Consider the following 20,412-nt stretch of genomic DNA (forward strand, 5'->3'; position numbering starts at 1 on the left):
AGTGCAAATAAGTAATTTTCTTACAGAAAAGAAATTATTCGGCAACCAGCAGCAGGAGAGGTCAGCAACACCCTCCCCAAGCAGGCACGGCAAGCAGCACTCGGACGTGGGCAGGTCTGCACTCCTGCACAAGATAACAGCCTGGCAGCATGCAGCGGGAACGGCCTCCCTCATCCCCAAACCACAGTGGGAGGAAAAAGTGAGGGAGGGGGCTGAGAAACATTCTTCATTTTACTTACCTTCTGTTAAAGAAAAGAGGTGAAGAGCATTTCCAACTGTGTCTTTGTACACTGCTGTGTGTAAATGCGAGTCCAATTAACTTCATACTTAACTACTAATGAAATTATCTCATTTTGCTATCAGCTCAAGTCTCATTCATGGCAGTAATTAACCACTGGGGGTTGTCACTCCTAGACACATGACACAAGGACTTCCCCAAGCTCAGGTACTTCAAACCCTTGCAGAATTCATTACCCTGACAGTGTGAAAACCCTTCACTTTCAATACCACAGGGCACCAACATGTTGGTTTTTTTTTTCCCTTTATCTAGCTGATTGCCAGTAACAGTATGAAAGAAATGAATGCACTGGAGAGGTAATTAATTACTGCAAAGGACACATTAGAAAATGCAGAGGGTTCAGGTGTTGGGGGTTAGCTCAGAAGCCCTTGTGCCAATGCAATAGAACAGACTCTCTGCAATAGAGGAGGTGTAATTTTCCTCCCCAAGAAGCCCTGCGGGCTGTCCATGCATCATCACCCACACGCTTGTTCACGTTTACAGCAGGCTGAGGTTGCCATCACAAAGACAGGGCAATGCACTGGGTTCACAGAGTGGTCCCACCTCTCCAGAGACAGGTTCAAGCAGAGAATAGATAACCAGTACAGTAAGAACCAGCTTTCCCATTTGGGGAATCCCTCGCGTGCACTTGCTCATGCCACGGATGCACTCACACAGTAAGGTCTGTGAAATGGACACCCGGGGCGCTGCACGCCTCACGTCCTGCCCAGCACTGCAGCGCTCCTCTGCTGGAAACCAGAAGCAGGCAGGGTTGCAAGCAGGCAGGACACAGAGCAGGGAGCACAGAAGCCAAACTCGTTACCAAAACTGACTTTTCTCTGAAAAACCTCGTTCCCGCTACAACAAGCTCTTTCTTTGCACTTTGCCAAGTGCAGGTTTTGATACTACCACCCTTGTTGCTCCAGTCATTACTGTAAGGAAAACATTCTGACTGACCTCACCACCCTGTCAGCAGGAAGAAGACCTCGAGGGACTCACAGAACCAGAAGGGTTTCTGTTGGAACAGGCCTTCAAGGACCGCTGGCCCCAACCCATTGGGATGCATGTCACACTGGCAGTAGCAGAGCAGCACCTCAACTGGAGATGAGCTCCTCTTGAAAAAAGAATCCAGCGTGACTGCATATGACATACTGTTCTGTACTCCACACAACACAGCACCTCTGCTGTTACCATCTCCCAACCTGGTTACAGCTAACAAAGGAGGCTGGAATGAATCCTCTTCTGTCCTTTCCCACAGGTGCAATGAAATTATAAAACCCAGCTGTCGTCAGTGATTATTATGGACTCGATGGACCTGTCACCTACTTGCAAAGTAGGGAGGAGATGAAATAGCTGACTTGCAAAGTCGGGAGGAGATGAAAGATGGGGCAGCAGCCTTGGATCTTGCTCCCCATCCATGTCCCCATCCCCATCCTCTGCCTTGCAGTCTCCTCTACCGTGCTGAACGCAGAGCAGGCCTGCTCCGTCCAGAGACACCAAGAGCACATGCTAGCCTTTGCTCCATCCTAAGCACGCTTCAGACTTTGCACCCCAGCCTGCAGTCTGGATATGATCATTTCTACATCCTGCTTACTCCAGGAAAGGATATGCCCCCAGCACAAGACCTGGACAAGCTGGAACACAGCTGTTAATGAATAACTTCCCTCCTGTGTTCATCGAGCTCTATTTGCAGACATCAAAACCACTGCAGCATGCTTACTGCTATGAGTTACCACTCCTGCGCCTAATTAGAGGCAGATAAAACAGTGGTAACACACAGATCACCTGTAATGATTTTGCTGACTCGATTATTCTTCTGACAATTATCTCTGGCTGCCAAAACCTCACAGGAATGTCAAAGTCTACTTCCTACAAAGCAGGTAATGTCACAGGTGTGACCATGAAATCAATAATGAGGCATAGCTCTTGCAGAGGGCATCCAGGTCAGATGGAACAGCCCTTAAATTAAACATTGATAAGCAGAACACAATTATCCATCATGTTTAAGTGCCTGTGTGAAATTAGCAGCCAGGGAAAGGGAGCAGTGGGTGAAAGATTAGTGGAGGAGGTGTTGAAATCACACTGTCCACTGTGACTGTGGCTGCAAGGCTTTGTGATAGCATTACTGCAATCTGCTATCAAAGCCATAAAATTCAAATTAAGCACACTGTTCCGAAACAGGGGTTGCAGTTGTGGGTTTATTTTATGTCTCACCTGCAAGGCAGACACAGCTGTCTGTCTATTGGAGTCCAGAGCTGCCCTTCATAGCAGGTATCTCTGCTGCTCAGGACTGTCACAAACCTTGATGTGTGGGGAAAACATGCTCTGATCAGTACAGAACAAATGGGCACAGTGGCTGTGGACAAGCTTATTGCTTCCTCGCAGCAGGATCCGCAGCCTAAAGGTGCCAACACCTGCATCTGACCACTGCCATCACAGAAAGGGAAGGAAAGGGAAGGGACAGGACACGTTCAAGACTGGAATGACTTTACTATGTAAAATGTGAGCTGCTGGGAGTAGACAGAAAAAGTTGTTTTGGAACTGATGGAGATAGATCAATGAGTCCCGGAGCTGAGCTGCACTTTCTCTATGAACACAAATGGTCAATCTGAGAATTGGTGTCGTGATGGCAAAGAGGGGACAAACACTTCCATGAACACTGCCTGCAACAGGCACAGCTCCTCTGCATTTTCCTGTTGCAAACGATTAACAGGTAGGAATTAATGAAGCCACGTGCAACAAGCCACGGCTTGTTCCTGGTTCTGTGGCTCTCACTGACAAGGGAAGCGCAACCCAGAGACGTGTGCACATGCATAAATCTGTAGGTGGGACAGACACACAAACACGCTTCCCCCCATCCACAGCACTGCTGCCAATTATACAGACCTGCAGTTCTCCCTGCTTCAAAAGGGATTCGCTGTAGGTGAAGTGCTCTGCTTGGCCTTCTGTGATAGTTTGGGAATGACATCGAGTGTTGCATTCAAAGGCAAAAAAAAACCCACATGTCTGCTTATCTAAGAGACCAGTTAGCCTCCTCCTGTCAAAACAACATGTAAAACGGCAGGAGAAAAGGAAAAAAAGAACTCACAAAGGAAAAAAAAAGACAGAGGCTTACCACCACTGCAGAACCTAAAGCCTCTGAAATACCATTTCTTAAAAGTGTCATTCATTGCGCAGTGTAATTTACAATAAAGAACAATTCTACGTCGTTCAGAACTTCAGGAAGTGTAAAAGAAACCAGAACAGCAGCAATGACTCCTCCTGAGCGCCAGGGTGAATTCCTCTGCACTCCAGCTCCCCTTCCAGCCTCAGTCAGAATGGCCCTCACACACCTCACGGACACCGCCACATTAGCCGTGGATTTCTTTAAATCCCATTATTCCTAAAGTGCACTCCAGCCAGTGTGCTACATGCAATGAATGAAAGAACCAGGAGAATTAAGCCACGCAATGAAACAGCCTTCTGACGAATAAAGCTATGGAAATTTTAGGCTCCATTTACTTCTCAATCTAATTTTGCCCTCCAATGCACATTATGTCTGAAATGGGATCTCATGTGGTTTGATCAGTGATCTTAATGCACGCAGAAGCAACATATTCCCTTTATTGTTGTTTCCTTTCTGCAACACAGCAATGCTTCTAAATAAGAATAGCACAGCCAGGCTCTGCAAGGCCACATCCACAGCCATCCCTGTGCTGCCGGAGCGCTGCAAGGCAGCCAGCCATGGGCATCACAGCCCTGGAGGTGTTGAAGGCCAGGTTGGATGGGGCCCTGGGCAGCCTTGTCTAATACCAGACCTGGAGGTTGGTGGCCCTGCCTGTGGCAGTGGAGTTGGAACTTGATGATCCTTGGGGTCCCTTCTAGCCCAAGTCATTTTATGATTCCATAACAGGGTCCTGGGCAGCTTGATCTGGCGGCAGGCAACCAGCCCACTGCAGGGGACGGAACTGTGGGGGTTTAAGTTCCCTTCCAACCCAACCTTTCTGTGATCCTACGAATCCAGAGAGCTTTGGGGAGCAGAAAGAGCAGAAAGGAGGAGATGGAAAGCAAGCCCCCAGGAGAGACACAGGAACTTCGCAAACCTGCCTTAGCACAGGTTTTGCCAGCTCCAAGCTGGGCCCTCAGCACTTTTCACTGACACCAGTACCAGTGACAGAGTATGTATCAGTTCATTGCACAGCCTCTGAAGGCTGGGGCATTTTCAGCCAGGCACCAATCTCTCTCCAGCCAGATCTACCTCCTGGCAGAACGTCTCGGTACTGAGAAACAACAACAGTCCTTCCAGCAGACACTGATATAGATAGAGTCCACAGCACACAACCAGAGTCACAAGTAGGAACAGAGCGGGTATTCAGGCAGTCAGCCACCCTGCTTGCTCATTAAGCACAGAGGAAAACAAACACAGCATCTTCCCTGGGGTTGCAGAGCTCTGATAAACCATGCTAAACATTTTCCATCACTTTAAGGTCTGCATATGGAACTGGTCTGAGATTGAGACATTTCCAGTCACTGCTAATCACAGAATCACCAGGGTTAGAGAAGACCTGCAAGATCATCTAGTCCAACCTCCCACCTACTGCCCACTGTGACATGTCCCTTAGTACAACATACCAATGTTTCTCAAATGTTAGCAGCAGCTTCCTGCACCTCGCAGAAAACATATTTTCTCTAAATTTTAAAGTCATAATTAAGGGTAACCACATTCCAAACTGACAACCCAGCGTGAAATCCCTAACACTTCAATCGGGATGTTTTAATCCTGGAATGAGAGGAAAAACTGAAATGTTATCTGGATTATGTATGATAACGAAAGTGGAGATTTAGAAAGACACGGAGAACCAAATATCTCAGCGTTTTCATCAAAGTGTTTTTGTTGTTCAAAATTGAAGCATTTTCTTTCCTTTTGTTGGAAGAAAAAAAAATCACTTCAAGAGTCAATTGCATTTTTCTTGCGCGCTGTTTAAGCGGCTGGTCGAAGTTCATCCAGTTTTCCTTTCCTGATCTCTACAGTGCTGCTCTTCCTTCATCTCCTGCGCATGCAGAGCTCTAAACACCACTGTGAAAACAACAGCTTGGCTCTGTTGGCTTCCTACATCATTGTGCACTTGTGCCTTTCCCAGCACAAGGTGCGATGCTGAGCATGGCTTCCTGGTGCTGTGGCAATAACAACCACAACCAGAGCTTACAGACTCACGCAAGTGGCAGTAAACTAAATGGCGTAGATTTAGATGTTAAGAAGAAAATCTTCGATGTGAGGGCGATGAGGGACTGGAACAGGCGGCCCATATAAGTTTTGGATGGGGGTGATGAAGTGGAAGTGTGGCACTGAGGGACTCAGTGGTTCAGCAGGCACGGGGAGGTGGGTTGGTGGTTGGACTTGACAGTCTCAGAGGTGTTTTCCAGTCTTGATTCCATGAGTTGAAATGCCATTTGCTCGTGCCACTGGGGCAGAGGTTTGTGCACTGAACCAAGCAGGAAACAATGGCAAGCCCTCCCAGCTAATGCACTTTGTGCTCCTCTCCCTGCACTGACACTTCCCATTGTCCTTCACCAGCAACTGGGAATGAAAAAGCTCTGCATATTGACTGCAGGATCAGTCATAAGAGGCAGCACCGTGTTACTCCTGCCTGGCTTATTTGCTCAAAAACTACAAGTACTCTGTCTCAGCGAGGAGGACGACACCAACATCACTGAAATGCAGTTTGAAAACTGCAGCAACATGTCTCTCCGAGGGCTGTTTGCATGTTTAAAACAGCTGATGGAACTTTGATTTCATGATGACAAACCCCTTTCCTGCCATGCACGTGTGGGATGAGACCAGCCTCCCCAGGGCAGGAGGGCTCTCAGCCCACCCCAGTCTGGGTGACACACTCAGGGTTTGCCACAACCCTCAGCCACCACCATCACTGTGTGAGCTCTGCTGGTTTGCATTTCCCCTCGCACAGTTGAGGAAGGTGAGTAAGCAGCTGTGGGGGGAAGAAGCTGGGAAATGAAAGGAGGTGTGAGACTGGGAAGATGAGGTCCCTGGTTTCTGATGCCAGTCAGTGGGCTGGGATTTATAACTGTATTAAATGGCATGACAGTCAGCCATGATAAATCAGTTCCCCTTTATCCCAAATCACAGACAATAAAAGCTCCGGCAGTGAAAGTCATTCATCATCATAAAGACTGGAGACATTTCTGCCATCAATTTCACTCACATCCTTAATACTCTGAAGGGAAGTTGGTGGACTTTTAGGGAAAAAAGGCAGGGAGAGAAGAAAGGGAAAAATAATTAGAAGAAAACACGAAGAAAGATTGAACAGGAATAATTACATAGGTCAAAGGAAGGAGATCCTTCAGGAAAGCTATTTGGATGATGGGGAGCAGAGCTGCAATGTGATGCTGAACAAAGCCACGGGGCCTCCTCACAGCCCCCAGGGTTCACACAGGGCAGGGAGGCAGCTGGTTAGCTTGAGAGGGTGCTCAGAGAAAGCAAAGACATAACCATACAGTTTCTAAACCCTCAGGTGACATCAAACAACAGCTAATTCACTTTGCATTACTTCAAGGGGATAAGCAAGTCATCTTCTGCATTTCATCTGCCACAAAAAGCTCCTCTCCATAACCACATGTTGGCACGGTTGGATGGAACAATGCAGCTGGGGGTGCTGCTGCAGATGGGCTGAAGGGTTTATCTGCAAGAGCATCTAGCTGAGGGAGATGACACAGACCTGAGGAGCGCAGTGCAGGCAGGGAAGGGCAGAGAGGGCTCAGTCCTCACTTAGAGGCATGGCCATCTCCTCAGCCACCACTGCTGGAGCAAACTGACTCTGCAGTGCCTCAAGGCACTGACAGGCACATCACTGCTGCTTCAGAACAAAAGCAGTCTTCCACAACACACACCAAGAGTGTAACAGGGCTGCTTTACCCATTTTACAGAAGAGTCTGCTTACAGCTTAAGAGCTTCTCCTATTGAAATTGCCAAGTTGCACCAAGCAGCTTATGGTAGTGCACCCCCACGTCTGCTGACAATGGGGAAAAGCATGACTGTGAGCTACCACTCCTACTTCTGCACACCCCTTCAAGACCTGATATTTATAACAAATCTAGTGTTTTCATTCTTCCTTTCTTTTTCATTTTCTTATTCCTTTTCCTTTTCTTTTTTTTCTTAATTTGGAGATACACATTTCCCTGGCAACAAAAAGACGTGTGCATTGAATTGGCCACTGATGTACTAAAGCCTAACACAGCCAACCAGAGGGACCAGAGCAGGCCTGAGAATTGGACCTCATAAAGTTCAACAAGGCCGGGTGCAAGGTCCTGTATCTGGGTTGGGGCAATCCCAAGCACAGACACAGGTTGAGCCATATGAGGACATATGGCAACAGGGTGGGAGGCTTAAACTGGAAAAGGGTAGATTTAGACTAGATATTGGGAAGAAAGTCTTCATTGTGAGGGTGGCGAGAGGCTGGAACAGGCTGCCCAGTGAGGTTATGGATGCCCCCACCCCAGAAGCATGCATGGCCAGGCTGGATGGGGCTGTGAACAGCCTGGTGTAATGGGAGGTGTCCCTATCTACAGCATGGGGTTGGAACGAGGTGATCTCATACGTCCCTTCCAACCCAAACCGTTCTATAATTGTAAGACACCCTGGCAGCTCTGGATACCCAGAACTCTCATTGCCCCTCAGAAGCTGGCTGCAGACAGTGGCAAAACTATGGGCAAGTGCACTCAGGTCCAAAACACGAACAGGGTATGCAGCCAGTAAAGCCAGGAAGGCAGTTTCCCCCTGATTTCTCAGAGTTGTTTGCATGCACAGTTGGGTGTTTTTGTTGTTTTGTTTTGTTTTGTTTTTCCAGAGCATTTGAGACTGAAGCAAAAGAGAGCTTAGATTACTCAGCGTGTTTACAGAACAAGCCCCAGCCTCAATGCAATTGGGAGCCAGCTTGAGGGCATTGGTACCGTGCAGTCTTAATCTTTCCACCATGGCTGTTCCATTTAAAACTGTATTTACTATCCACACCACAGTGGTACCGGGGGGAAGGGAGAAGCAGATTTAATTAATTAGAGATGCAAAATCAGTAAGTAAAAAGTGCTATGTAAATGCAACTTGTTATTATACGCGCTTTGTGCCAAAACATGTCTACAACACTTAAATTCAACAGTGAAATCCACAGCAAAATCCCCAGCGGAGTCAGGCTATACATTGTCAAAAGAGCCCATTAATAGCCTAGGTCTGTGCGGGGTGCAAACGGCCTCGTTTGCTTTCTGAAATGTGCTTGTTGCTTTTGAACAGCAAGATGAGAACTCATAAAAGTGGGGAAAAAAAATAACAGTGGTTCAGATACTCTGTGTCCTGACATTAAAAACGGCACTTTTGTTTTTCATATTGCCTGCCTCTCCACCAGAGTTTATGGGGCCTTTTTTCAAGTTTTGAACATGACAGGCCCGATCCGGAGTGACAGATAGATTATTGGAAAATGCATCTGCACTTTTATCTATTAAGTGTAGAGACCGAGCTGTAAATCCAGCATGGTGCTGCACTAGAAACCAGCCAGCTACCGATGTTAATTTGCACTTCAGAACAGGAATTAAAGTGTAATTTGGTGATTGTGGTTAAGCAATGCCAACACTTCCACATAGAGACCGGTTATATCAGCAAAACATAATGGCTTCAGAAGAAGACGTCCAACTATTACTACAGTTGGCCTACAAAAAAATTAACAAAGCAGTTTTCTGGCAGAAAAAAACAACATCCACGGGACAAGCCCTTTTCTTTAAGGTGCCCGAATCTCTCTTGTTTGGTTTTGTTTCAGTGCTAGAAGGAAGAAGAAATTGTGAAAATGGTGTGTTATTATTAAGAGAGCTGGAACTCCAAGTTTAAAACATTCGCTTTGAAAGCGCTTTTAATTTAAAGATTGCATTTTATTTTTATTTTTTATTAAATATGAAATCAAAATAATTGGAATTCATCCAGCTAGTGAAAGCGCTGCTTTAAAACTGTTGGTTGTCGGTGTTTCAGCAAATATCAGCTGGGTAACAGCTCCCTGCAGAACCTTATTCATGACATTCTCCTTCTCCACAGGGCAGATACTCCCAGCTCAAGTAGCTCTGGTTTAAGCTAAGTGCTTTCTGTTCACACATAGTCACTGGAACAAAGCATCTACCTTGATCTCTAGCTGAGAAATAGCCCTTTCTGTGCTCCTTTGAGCACCAGTCCCAGTGATTACATCCATGTGGAAGAAAGAGCACTATTTATTAGTTAAACTTCTCATTCTTGCCAAGTGGAAAACAGAATTCAGTTTGGAAGAGAGGCGGTGATTTGGTTTTGGTGTGGGATGAGTACTTAGAGGACATGGCAAAGGCTGCCTATTGTTTGGGATGCGCTCAGAGTTCATGGAAGAGTTCATCCTACTGCATTCAACAGCTTATCTTAAAACCGTACCTATGTCACCACAGCTTTGCAGCTTCTCACTGATTTGAAACTCTTTGATTTCACCATTCTACTTCTAAGATATCTAATTTAGATGGCAAGAATAGGCCTGCTTACAGACTGTTTAGAAAGCCTCTGTGTCCCCTCTTCTCCTGGCGCTCTCCCAGTCATTCCCAGATGGACGCTGGCTTTAAGGCATTCATACGAGCAATCACCTCAGGTTAGGAATCCCAGGGAACCCCTCTGAAAAACTGGTATCCCTGTTGACGGCACAGAGAGCCAAGTAGGAGGAAAACAACACCACATAAAAGCAAAACATTCATCTTTTCTTCCCTGTTTTATGGCACATAAAGAATGGTCCCATAAACACACGTACAGACAGTGAAATAAATATACCAAAAGCTTCTTTGGCCATGTACTGCATTTCCCAGCATAGTCTGGTACAAGCAGATATTAATTAACTGCTCTCTTGTTCAGCGTGCCCTGATCCTGTTCCCTTACAATTCAAAAAGTGCTCGACCTTCCCTAATCAGGAATCAATTGGAAAAACTCAGAGCACCTCTGGGTTAGGATTACCATGACTAAGTGTATCATAAAACCCCTAACTGGAGTTATGTGACAAATAAAGGTCTAATCCAAATCTTACTCTGTGGGGACAGAAAAGTATCTGCAGACTGCCCACACTAAGGGTGGTTTATAGGGTTGTTCACATGAGCCCTGCACCCTATGCATGCAGGTGTTTTCCTTATCAGACTGCGTGGAGGTAAATGCTGAGAACCATCAGTGTTCAATCCTGGCATCAGATCAGTCTACGATTCTAAGGAGCCATTCTGACTTTTTCATTGTTTTCTGCAGTATCCAAATACTCTTTGGCTGCAAACACTGAACAGCGCAGGTGATATTTCCTTCTGGCAACCCCTTCTGTCCAACTGCTTTGTTAGCATCTCGCTCCTCAGTTCAGGAATGACAAAGTGGAACTGCCATTTAACAGTCTGGAAGAACAGTGGCTCATATAATACAGTCGTGGTGTGATGGGATGAACACAGCAAGCCAGAGTCAAACGGACTTCTCCTGTAAGACCACGCACTACTAAAGAGAAACACGTTGCACAAGGCCAGCTAAGGACAGTGTTTTACTGCAGAAGAGTAGCAGGAAACCATCATTTGACGTGCATTTATTCCACATTAGTACTTCTTTTTGCCAACAACAAAAATTTGACAAAATGTGTAGAAATACGGGAGGTCAAATGCATTCCTGTTACCTGCGCTACCCACACACCTGTGCCACCTATGAAGAAATACCTACCAGGCACCATGTTCCACATCTAAACTACCGGGGTAGCTTCCACAGTAAAGAACAAGCAGAGCTGATTTCTCCACAAATGGCAGCCTGCTCAGATAAATACGTTTGTTCCATTTGCTCAACCTTCCATTCAGGCTGAAGCCTGGAATCAATGATCTGTGGTTGCCCGAGTCTCCCAGTGCAAACCAGCGCAGACGACCAAAAATGACTGCCATTCAGGATTCCTTCCACAGCTCTCCTGACTGCAAGCGGACTCTGTTCCTATTTTTGTTGCTTCCCCTCACCTTTCTGACCAGTGTATGGAATGAGCAGGAAAGATAACGCAATTGGCCGTATGACAACAATATCTTCAGCAGTGATTCCTCCCAAGAAGGAGCATATAGAATAACGCTCCTTCTGTGGCACAGTCACAGGTTCACATGTGGAGAACAAAGAATCGCTTCTGGGTGTTCTGCAGTCTCCACCTTCCCCGCACAGGTGTGTGCTTTGTGAAATGCACTGCAGTCCACGCATTGGTACAGCTCTATCAGCACAAACACACAGGTTGAAAGCCAGGCACCTGGCAGTACCCTGGTAGTGATATGGAAGAGCAGCAAGCCAAGGGAGGAAAGCTGTGAGAGCTGTCCTGGCATGGGAGGAGATTGGTATTCCTCACTTGTTGGATGGAGCAACAAACATGGAGCCCACTCACTCTGCATCTCTTCTTTTAACAGAGTAATACAGATTCCACTACAACAGAGTTCATGTCAGATTCCACTCCAGTTTAATGCACTTCTCTGGTTCTTTGGCGAGGCTGGCTGGCAGTTACTCCCAGGCTGCTAATGCAAACTGACGCTGCAGCCAGCTGCAGTCAGGACTGGCTGTGGATTTGTCAATCTGCCCTTTACACTATTGGAAAGTCAAGAAAAGGTGTCAGCTCAGAACGACTTTGTTCTCTCAGAGTGATACTGACCATGCTGAAATCAGCAACGAGAGCAGGGAAAATGCATCTGCAGGTAATTAGTAACAATCACGGGCAGCTTGGAAACTGCTGACTACAGCAGTAATGAGCTGGGCACGTCATTGGCTTGCAAATGGAGAGAGCTTTTATGAACCACAGTGGCAAGCAGTAAGAGAAGGGATTTTTTTTTCCCCTTTTAACTTAATATTTAATGTGGCATAAAAATGATGGAAAGAAATTGAGTTGTTTTTTAATCAGAGGTCTGGCTGGTGGTCCATGACACAACAGAGCTGGTGGATGAAGCAGTCACTACATTTTTCCTTACGCATATTCTAGCAGGAAGCATGAATGCCAACACTAAAGCAATCCTTTCAGCTTCAAGAAATACCCCCAGTGTTTTGCTCTAGCAGCTTCTTAGGAAATAGGAATCTTACATTACATACAGAGGATCTTTTGCATCTCGACTCTCAGTACTGCTTTGCGATCCAAACCATTGTCGGATATTGAGAAAAACATGAAAGACTAGGATTATAGTTCACTTAGAACCTCAGCTATCAGATTTATTTGCATTAATGGATGGCTGTGTCCTTCTCAGTAAAGACAGGCCAGAAGGGCAAGGTGGTGGAGTTGCTCTTTTACGTGAGAGAGCATCTGCTGTGTATTGAGTGCTGTCCAGGAGTGGGTTGAGAGTTTGTGGGTGAGAATTAAGGGCAGGCTGGCATGTGTGATGCTGTTGTGAGTGTCTATTACTCCGCACTGGATAAGGACAGGGAATTCGACAAGGCTTTCTACAGGCAGCTGATAGCAACCTTGCAATTGCAGGCCCTGGTTATTGCGGAGGATTTTAATACCCAGGTACTTGGTGGAAGGCCTGCTCAGACAGCCAGCCACAGTCCAGGAGGCTCCTCCAGTGCACTGATGATAACATCCCGATGCAAATGGTGGGTGAACCAACTGGGAGAGGAGCTCTGCTGGATTTTACTCTCACTGATAAGAAGGGTCTGGCTGAAGTGGAGAAGGCTGAGGGCAGCCTTGGTTGCAGTGACCATGAGGGGGTGGAGATCAGGATCTTATGTGGCCAGACAGAATACCGATTAGAATCACAGCACTGGACTTCAGAAGGGCCAACTTTGATGTTTTCAAGCAATTGCTATTGGAAATCGCACGTGACAGGGTACTTGAAGGTAGAAGGGCCCAAGAGAGTTGGTTAGCATTCATTCTTCCAAGCTCACTATCTGAGCAACCCAACAGGTAGGAAGCCAAGAAAAGGAGCCAGGAGACTTGCATGGTTGTGCAGGGAGCTGCTGGACAAGCCCAAGTGGAAGAGTCAGCAGATCACAGAAAGAGGGGTTGGGCACTCGGATGGAATATAAGACTCTATTGTGAGAGGATGTAGGGAGGCAACTAGAAAAGCTAAGGCCTTCAGAAAGGGTGAAGAAAAGCAACTCAACACTTTGAATCTCAAGAAGAAGAAAAAAACCACGGAATTCATGTTAGCCATTCCTCCTCCAACAAAAAGTACTTTGCAGGAAAAACACACCAGAAACCCAGGAGTCTCAGGCACTTGCTACAACAGAAATGTTCCTGGAAGGCAGACTAGATGATGTTTATGCAAATGTTTGCTGGACTTTGCACTAAAAACAATTTTTGTTTACTGTACATCATTGTTCAACTCCCTCTAGTTTTCAGTGGCATCTACTACAGAAGCAAGACCGATAGCAGAAGCTTTTGGTCATGAGTAAAAATGGGGTTGATAAATGTGCCTTCTCATCTGAATTCTCTGCCCTGACATAATAAAAAGAGGTTTGACTAAAAACATCAGTTAATCTGTGGGAAAAAAATAGAGCTATGTCCAGAACTATGATGAGAACTGTGCCAGCAAGTGCACTGTAATTCACACGCCTTGTTTGTTATGGACAAAAAGTGTGGCTTGCTGCTTACATCTGTCTGCCTCTGGGATCTGTGTAAACCCTGAGATTGTTACAAAAGCCTCTGAGCAGAGGAGAACTCAGTTCTATGGTACATGCACAACATCAGTGGGCTCAGAGCATGCCCAGGGCTTCTAGGTGCTTCCAGAGATGAACTGCTATGGTGTGGGTTACAAAGGAAAAAATGGCAAACAGGAGTCTGAATATCTTTCCTGAAAATATATCCAAAGGCACAGGTTTTAAAAAGGGTTTTCATGCACTTCTCTAAATCTTAGTTTTATGAGTGCTGCTGTTAGAACAGTTTACGGCAATATCAAAGTAGAGATATAAACACCTACTTTTACTTATGCCTGGTAAAATGTGTTTTTTGTTATAGATCTCAGCTTGTCACATTTAAGACCAACAACATGTTTTTCTAGGCTAGCTGTTCATAAAGTTTGTTCCACATACTCAACGAGAACAAGTAAATTCAACATTCAGAGCTTTTGTTCAAGCGTATGTGATGTTAGAAGGAGAACAGAGGTGAAATACATAGGAAGGTTTGCAGCATCAATTTATAGCCAGCTGTGCTCTGAGAAATGCAGTCTGCTCACCAAGCACTAAGGAGACAGCAACAGCAGAAAGTTGTTAGTCATGACCAGTAAGAAAGATAAGGAAGCAACAACTGTTCTGAAACACAAGATTCCTCATCAAAAGCCTTTGAAAGAGCTGGTGTCAGGAGCTGAAGGAACAGCAGAAACATCCCAGCAGCAACAAAAGGAAGTTCCATAATCTAAGAGGCAGTGCAAGGCACTAGCTAACTGAGGTTGTTTTTCTGTGTGAGACCTAAGACAGTCCTGCTTCTGGAAGGCACCAGCATCAACAGCACCTGAGGTAGATTCCTACAACAACACACCAGAATAAGATTTCAGTGTATCCCTGCTGCTGGCGAAAAGTAGCCATTCATGCCCATTCTACCTTTAAGGTTTCCTAAACTGATTGATATGCATAAGGTTTTCATCACAGCTTTGCTGGCAAGTCAGATTATTAGTCTCTAGGTAGAGGTTTTTCCAAATGAAGACAAGCACAAGCAAACAACAAGCACTGCCTGGAATATCCTCATCTTTTGAAATACCGTGAAAGAGTAATGACACAAGGCCCCTGCCTTGCTAGCTGAGCTTATAAAACAAGGGAAATCCTGCTGGTGGCCCTGTACTTTCAATAGGAAGTTATTCTGGAACTCCTGGATCTTGCCTGTTTCCAGAGATCTGAGACTGACACAGTCAACTTGCACGAGCTGTGATCAGCTCTTTCAAGGCCCTGAGTATTTGGACCCACCACAAATGCTTTGCCAACAGCTGCAGCAATTGAACAGCTCCTGATGTCACCTTAACCATAGAATCATGGAATCATTAAGGTTGGACAAGACCTCTAAACTCATCTAGCCCAACCATCCACCTACTACCAGTGCTGCCCGCTAACCATGCTCCATAGTATCAATGCTCCTGTTTCAAAGCAAAGGGTTTGTGTATTTGTAGAAGAGTAAATATCTGCATACACACAAATACGTTCCACAAAGGCCCTGGAAAAAAGTCTACAACTAGAACTACTTTTTGCTGGATCATGATAATTTCTACCTACGTTTCTTTCTTTGGCAAAAGGCATTCTGAAATGCCAAAGGAAAGAAATGTGAGTTAGAAAAAAAGACCTTGATTATAGAATATATTGCTAATTTGGATCTAAATAAAGAAACTCCCCTTTCCTTCCACTCCATTACACTAAATTACCTGACATTGCTTCCAGAATGGCTTCTGGACAGCTGAGTGTAGAAATGCAGCAGGGCTCTGTGAATGGAAGATTCTTTTTAAACATTCTCTAAGAGCAGGATTCATTTAGTTAGCCTTGAATTTGGTGAGTCAAAGGCTTAGCATTTCAGACTTGATTGCCTTTGATAGCATTGCTCCAGTCACTCCTGTGTCGGGGACCTACAGGCCCCTGGATGAAGAATGACCCTGGGATGGAAGAAAGTATTCTGACAGTTTTAAGGGAACTGATATTTGTGGCCGTAGCCACAAGTATCTTGTTTTGTAGAGAAAGCTGAGCTTGGTAGTTTATCTCGTTTGTGCAGAGACTTGTTCTGCAAGCAGCTGTTCCACCTGGGCTCTGCATCGTGTGCTGGCTGTGCAGGTACAGCCTGCAAACACAAAAACCCCTGCAGACCCTCGGGAGAATCAAAGCAGGAGAGCAGCTGCGGTGGGGATGGAAGGCAAAGTGCCCTTTGAAGCAGTGGATTCCCTGCTGCTGCTGCCTATCGCATCCACTGCTGGCATGTTCTCTCCTTACAGCAGTCTGCCAACTCTCAATGGTCAGTGAGTAATAGTGCACTTGCTGAGGGAAGTTCTGCTACCCGCTTACGGGGACGATTTAAATGAGTGCCTGTGTGTGTGTGTGCATGTAGAATAGAACTCGCAACCCTCTGTGCTGCTCTGAAAGCTTACTTTGCCTGCCTCTGCTCCTGAGACATCCTGTCTCTCGGATCCACACGTACCCCAAAACAACTCCCCTTGCTGATGCTGTCCATGACATGCCATTATCTTCCCCTTCCTTAGACATACTGTGCTAGCATTATACAAGGATATAACCTCTTCCAGAGAGCTTACCTGGCCTAAAAGTAATTTCTTGGGGAGTTTTTCAGTTGGGGAGAGGGGGCTGGAAGGATTCTGGGTTATTTCTCAGTCAGTTCAGTCTCATTATATGTTTCCCTGCATAGTTTCACACAGATGGGGCAGCAGGAGTAATAAGACAAGCATGAGAAGTACTTAAACCAAAGAAAGTAACACGCAGGGCAACATACACAGATCCTTAATCTTTTTCAGGGTCCTATAGCTCTTTTTGTACACAGCTTTCTTTCGTTTGGACCATCTCCTTACACAGGACGTGGTTAGTCCCACATAACCATGTGACCGTTATCAAATCCCAGCTGTTCCTTAACTCTTCACCTGCTGAAGAAATGCGGACAATCCCAGAAGAAACCACCACTTTATGTTTAATTACTCAGGCTCAGTGCTCGAGTACAGTTCTTTTAAGTGGTCCAAAACCTTTGTTTGGTCCAAAGTGGTCCGCAGTCTTTGTAGAAGTTAAAAGCATCCAGAACTCAAGCTAGCTCAAAGTGTCATAAAAATCTCATGCTGTCAGAAACGCCCGTTGCCAACAGAAGAACAAACAACTAATCCCAAAAGCACAGACAAGCATTCTGCTTTTCTGTCGTATGGTAGTATCTGGAATGCAGGCTTGTAGTGAAGAGGTGTATACCTTCAAAAGGCTTCATCAGTTGTCTCCGAGAGGACACAAATGATGCGTGCAAGCTGTGCATCTGACTTTCAGCAGAGCCGCTATAAAATCGCAGCTACAAAGAGACTGGAAGGAATGATTACACATCTGACATCACTCCTTCAGGAAGAGCATCACCCCAACGTGCACATGTGCTCCTTCACACTTATTGGTGTATGCAATTGGTGTATTACTTACCTGTTACGATAGGATACGACTGTGGTCCGGGAACACTTGCTCCTAAATCTGCAGAAGTAGGGCTGGTTATATTGGCCTTCATGTCATCCAGTCCTCCAGCTAATGATGCCATGGCTGAGTACTCGGTTGCCTGAAGAAAGAAACAAAAGGCATTTCAGCAACAGTAAATGCACTATTCAACAGTTTTTACCTGCATGGCAAATACTAGTTGCAATGCAGGAACTCTTAAAAGCTCTTGTTCAGTTTGATTGATCACTTTTTTAAGCAGTAAATACATGGGTGGTGTAAACTGTAGTGTCTGTACTTATCGCACGTGTCCTTGGAAAACACCAAAAGGGGCTTTCCTGGTAAAATGAAAGCCAAAGCTTTCCATAGAAAGGGTTTTGTAGAGCCAAGTGGGGGCTGCACGTGCCCTGTAAGGTACAAGTGTAAGTTTTTTGCTTGTCAGAAAAAAACATTCAAATCTATTTAGTTGAACTCTCCTTAATTCAGTGGTGAATTAACACAATGACAAGCAGCTGGGAACCAGGATGTCCTGTTTCCCAGCTTCCATCAGGCATGCTTCATTTTCTTGTTATTTCATAAGAAGTAGAGTGCACTTAGATAAAAGTGTTTGATTAATGAATAGACTCAGGGTCAAATGTTTCAGAAGCCACAGTTATTTAGGAAGGAATAACCTGACCATTGTAAGGATGCTCTCATTTCATGGGAATTCCTTAGGCGCAGCAGTCAAAGTCTCACTAACTGAGCACACGTCCTCAGAAAACAGACTCCTTCTGTCCTATAATCCTGTCAGTGTCCATGTAGCTACAACCATCTACAGCAGTGAGGCCAATCCACACACCCAGAAGGACTTCTATGTGCATGGCAAAAAGCTCATCCTCGTTTGACGTTTCTCATGGTTTCTCATTGCAGGATAATTCACACAAAACAAGGACATTTCTTTTCAGTGTTCTCCCTTTTGTATCGCTATTATCACTAGTTTTAATCCTTTATCTATGAGGTGTTGTGTTGTATGTCCACACCAGTCAGAGGATTAGGACTTCAAGTGAAGAACAGGCAACAGGAACAGACAAAATTAATACAAACTCCAAGGTGGATGCCCACTGTACCACTGCAGATGAAGTAATGAGTAATTACTGGAGCCTGCTGTGATTCTGTGAGCTATCAAATCAAAATATTAACTTTAATATTTTTTATTTAAGTAAACTGGACCTTTAGTTTTGTAGTTTATTATTAGAAGGTTCGTGCTGATAGAAACACATTTAATTTGAGGCTGCAATCTGTGTGAGGCGCAAGTGCCCACATCACCTTGAGAGATCTCCCATACAAACCTCTTCCAGATGAGCGTGACAAATAACTTTTGCCAGAAGGAACAACTGCTGGCCGCCCACTCTCTTCACGCTGTGCATGGATCAGCACTGCAAGGACCTTTGGATCAAAGAGACATGGGCCTGAGGGAGCACATCCAGAGGAAGGACACAGAGATGATCCCAGGGATGGAACACCTCCGTTACGAGGACAGGCTGAGAGCTGGGGCTGTGCAGAAGGCTCTGGGAGACCTGAGAGCAGCCTGTCAGTATCTAAAGGGCGGCTTTCAGAAAGAAGGGGCAGACTCTCTAGCAGGATCTGCTGTGAGAGATCAAGGGAAAAAGGCTTCAAACTAAAGGAAGGAAAACTCAGATTGGACATGAGGAAAAGATTTTTTACAATCAGGATGATGAGGCACTGGAACAGGTGGGTGAAGCCCTGTCCCTGGAGACATTCATGGTCAGTCTGGATGGGGCTCTAAGCAGGGTGTCCCTGTTCATTGCAGTGCAGTTGGACTATATGACATTTAAGGGCCCCTTCCAACGTGAACAATTCTATGATGCTTTGAAAGACTTCTGATCAAGAACTAATCATCAAAGACTTGTCATCATCTGCATTCCTCAGTTGCATTAGATTTTGTTCTGTTCCTCAGCCCTTACAGCTTATTCTTCATCCAAGCCTCTCCTCGCCCTCACGTTTCCCTTGCCTTCATGATCCCAGTCTCATTCCTCTGACACTGGTTTCTCAGTGATATGTACTGTCCACACCTGTGCTTCAGCAGTGCTTCTGATACCTCTGCTCCTTCGGAGCACAGTTTCTGGCGCAGCACTCCTCTACAGGGATGCTTCCAGCCATCCTCCTGCAGGTGCAACCAGACAATGCTGTCTCTTCTGGTCCTGCATCCTACCCAGTGCAATCATCACAGGAGCCCCATCCAGTCTTCCCTCTAGCAGCTCTCTTGCTTCCTGCAGGGCCACAGCAGGCTGCTTGGCCACTGTCCTGTCCTCTGTTCCCTGATCTGTGTAGAGCTGCCAGCCTTCCACACTGCTCCACACAGTTCCGTGTCTGCAGTCCTAACATCCCCATGCACGAGCGTATCTGGAATCTTGAAGCCCCAGTCTGAAAAGACACCAGATGAATGAAAGCACAGCCTGAGCCTTGCAGAGACACCTCATGTTTAACCCCCTCACAGCCAAAAGATGCTGTAGGGCTTGCTGCTCCTCAACACACCCAGCTGAGGCATTGCAAGCCTATGTCTGCAAAATCCCTGCCACAAGAGCCTCAGGTGTTCTGCAAATGTCAAAGCATCACAGCTTCCTTTGGTTTTGAGTTGCTAGTAACTGATCTGGTAGAAAACAGTAACAGGAGTAGGTCTCATATTTTAACTGCAATGAGCTGGCAACACCACATCACTGAACTTGCTTTTATCAAGCTCAGAGGGATTTCACCTGTTACAGCAGCAGCAGCAAATAGCTGGAAGGGTATAGCACACTCTGCTGGGAGAAGGGACAATGGCACACCTATGCTCCTTCGTGACATCCTGCACTGGGAGAAGGAGCCTGATGAGTTCCAGAGATGGAACCCAGACTACACCTGCTGCTGTGGGGGTGCAAACAATGGAATTTTCAGTGTTTTTTCCAGCTGTTTCCTTGTTCTCATGGCAAAACCAAGCCTGCTTCCCTCCTCAGAGGCAGCAGCTGCTGCCCACTCCACAGCCAGGCTGACAGGCCAC

The 20,412-nt window shown here is 45.9% G+C and overlaps 1 protein-coding gene across 7 annotated transcripts in view; it reads right to left on the bottom strand.

The window, feature by feature from the left end:
* PAX5 (paired box 5) overlaps nucleotides 1–20,412 on the bottom strand; it is a 100,377-nt gene that overhangs the window by 24,185 nt on the left and 55,780 nt on the right. For all 7 annotated transcript variants that reach the window (XM_072359662.1, XM_072359660.1, XM_072359658.1 and 4 more), the window contains one exon: nucleotides 17,370–17,499. In XM_072359662.1, the coding sequence (XP_072215763.1) occupies nucleotides 17,370–17,499 (130 nt within the window). The remainder of the gene's footprint in view (nucleotides 1–17,369; nucleotides 17,500–20,412) is intronic.

Source organism: Excalfactoria chinensis, chromosome Z (genome assembly GCF_039878825.1).
Source record: "Excalfactoria chinensis isolate bCotChi1 chromosome Z, bCotChi1.hap2, whole genome shotgun sequence".
In the NCBI taxonomy this organism is placed as follows: Eukaryota; Metazoa; Chordata; class Aves; order Galliformes; family Phasianidae; genus Excalfactoria; species Excalfactoria chinensis.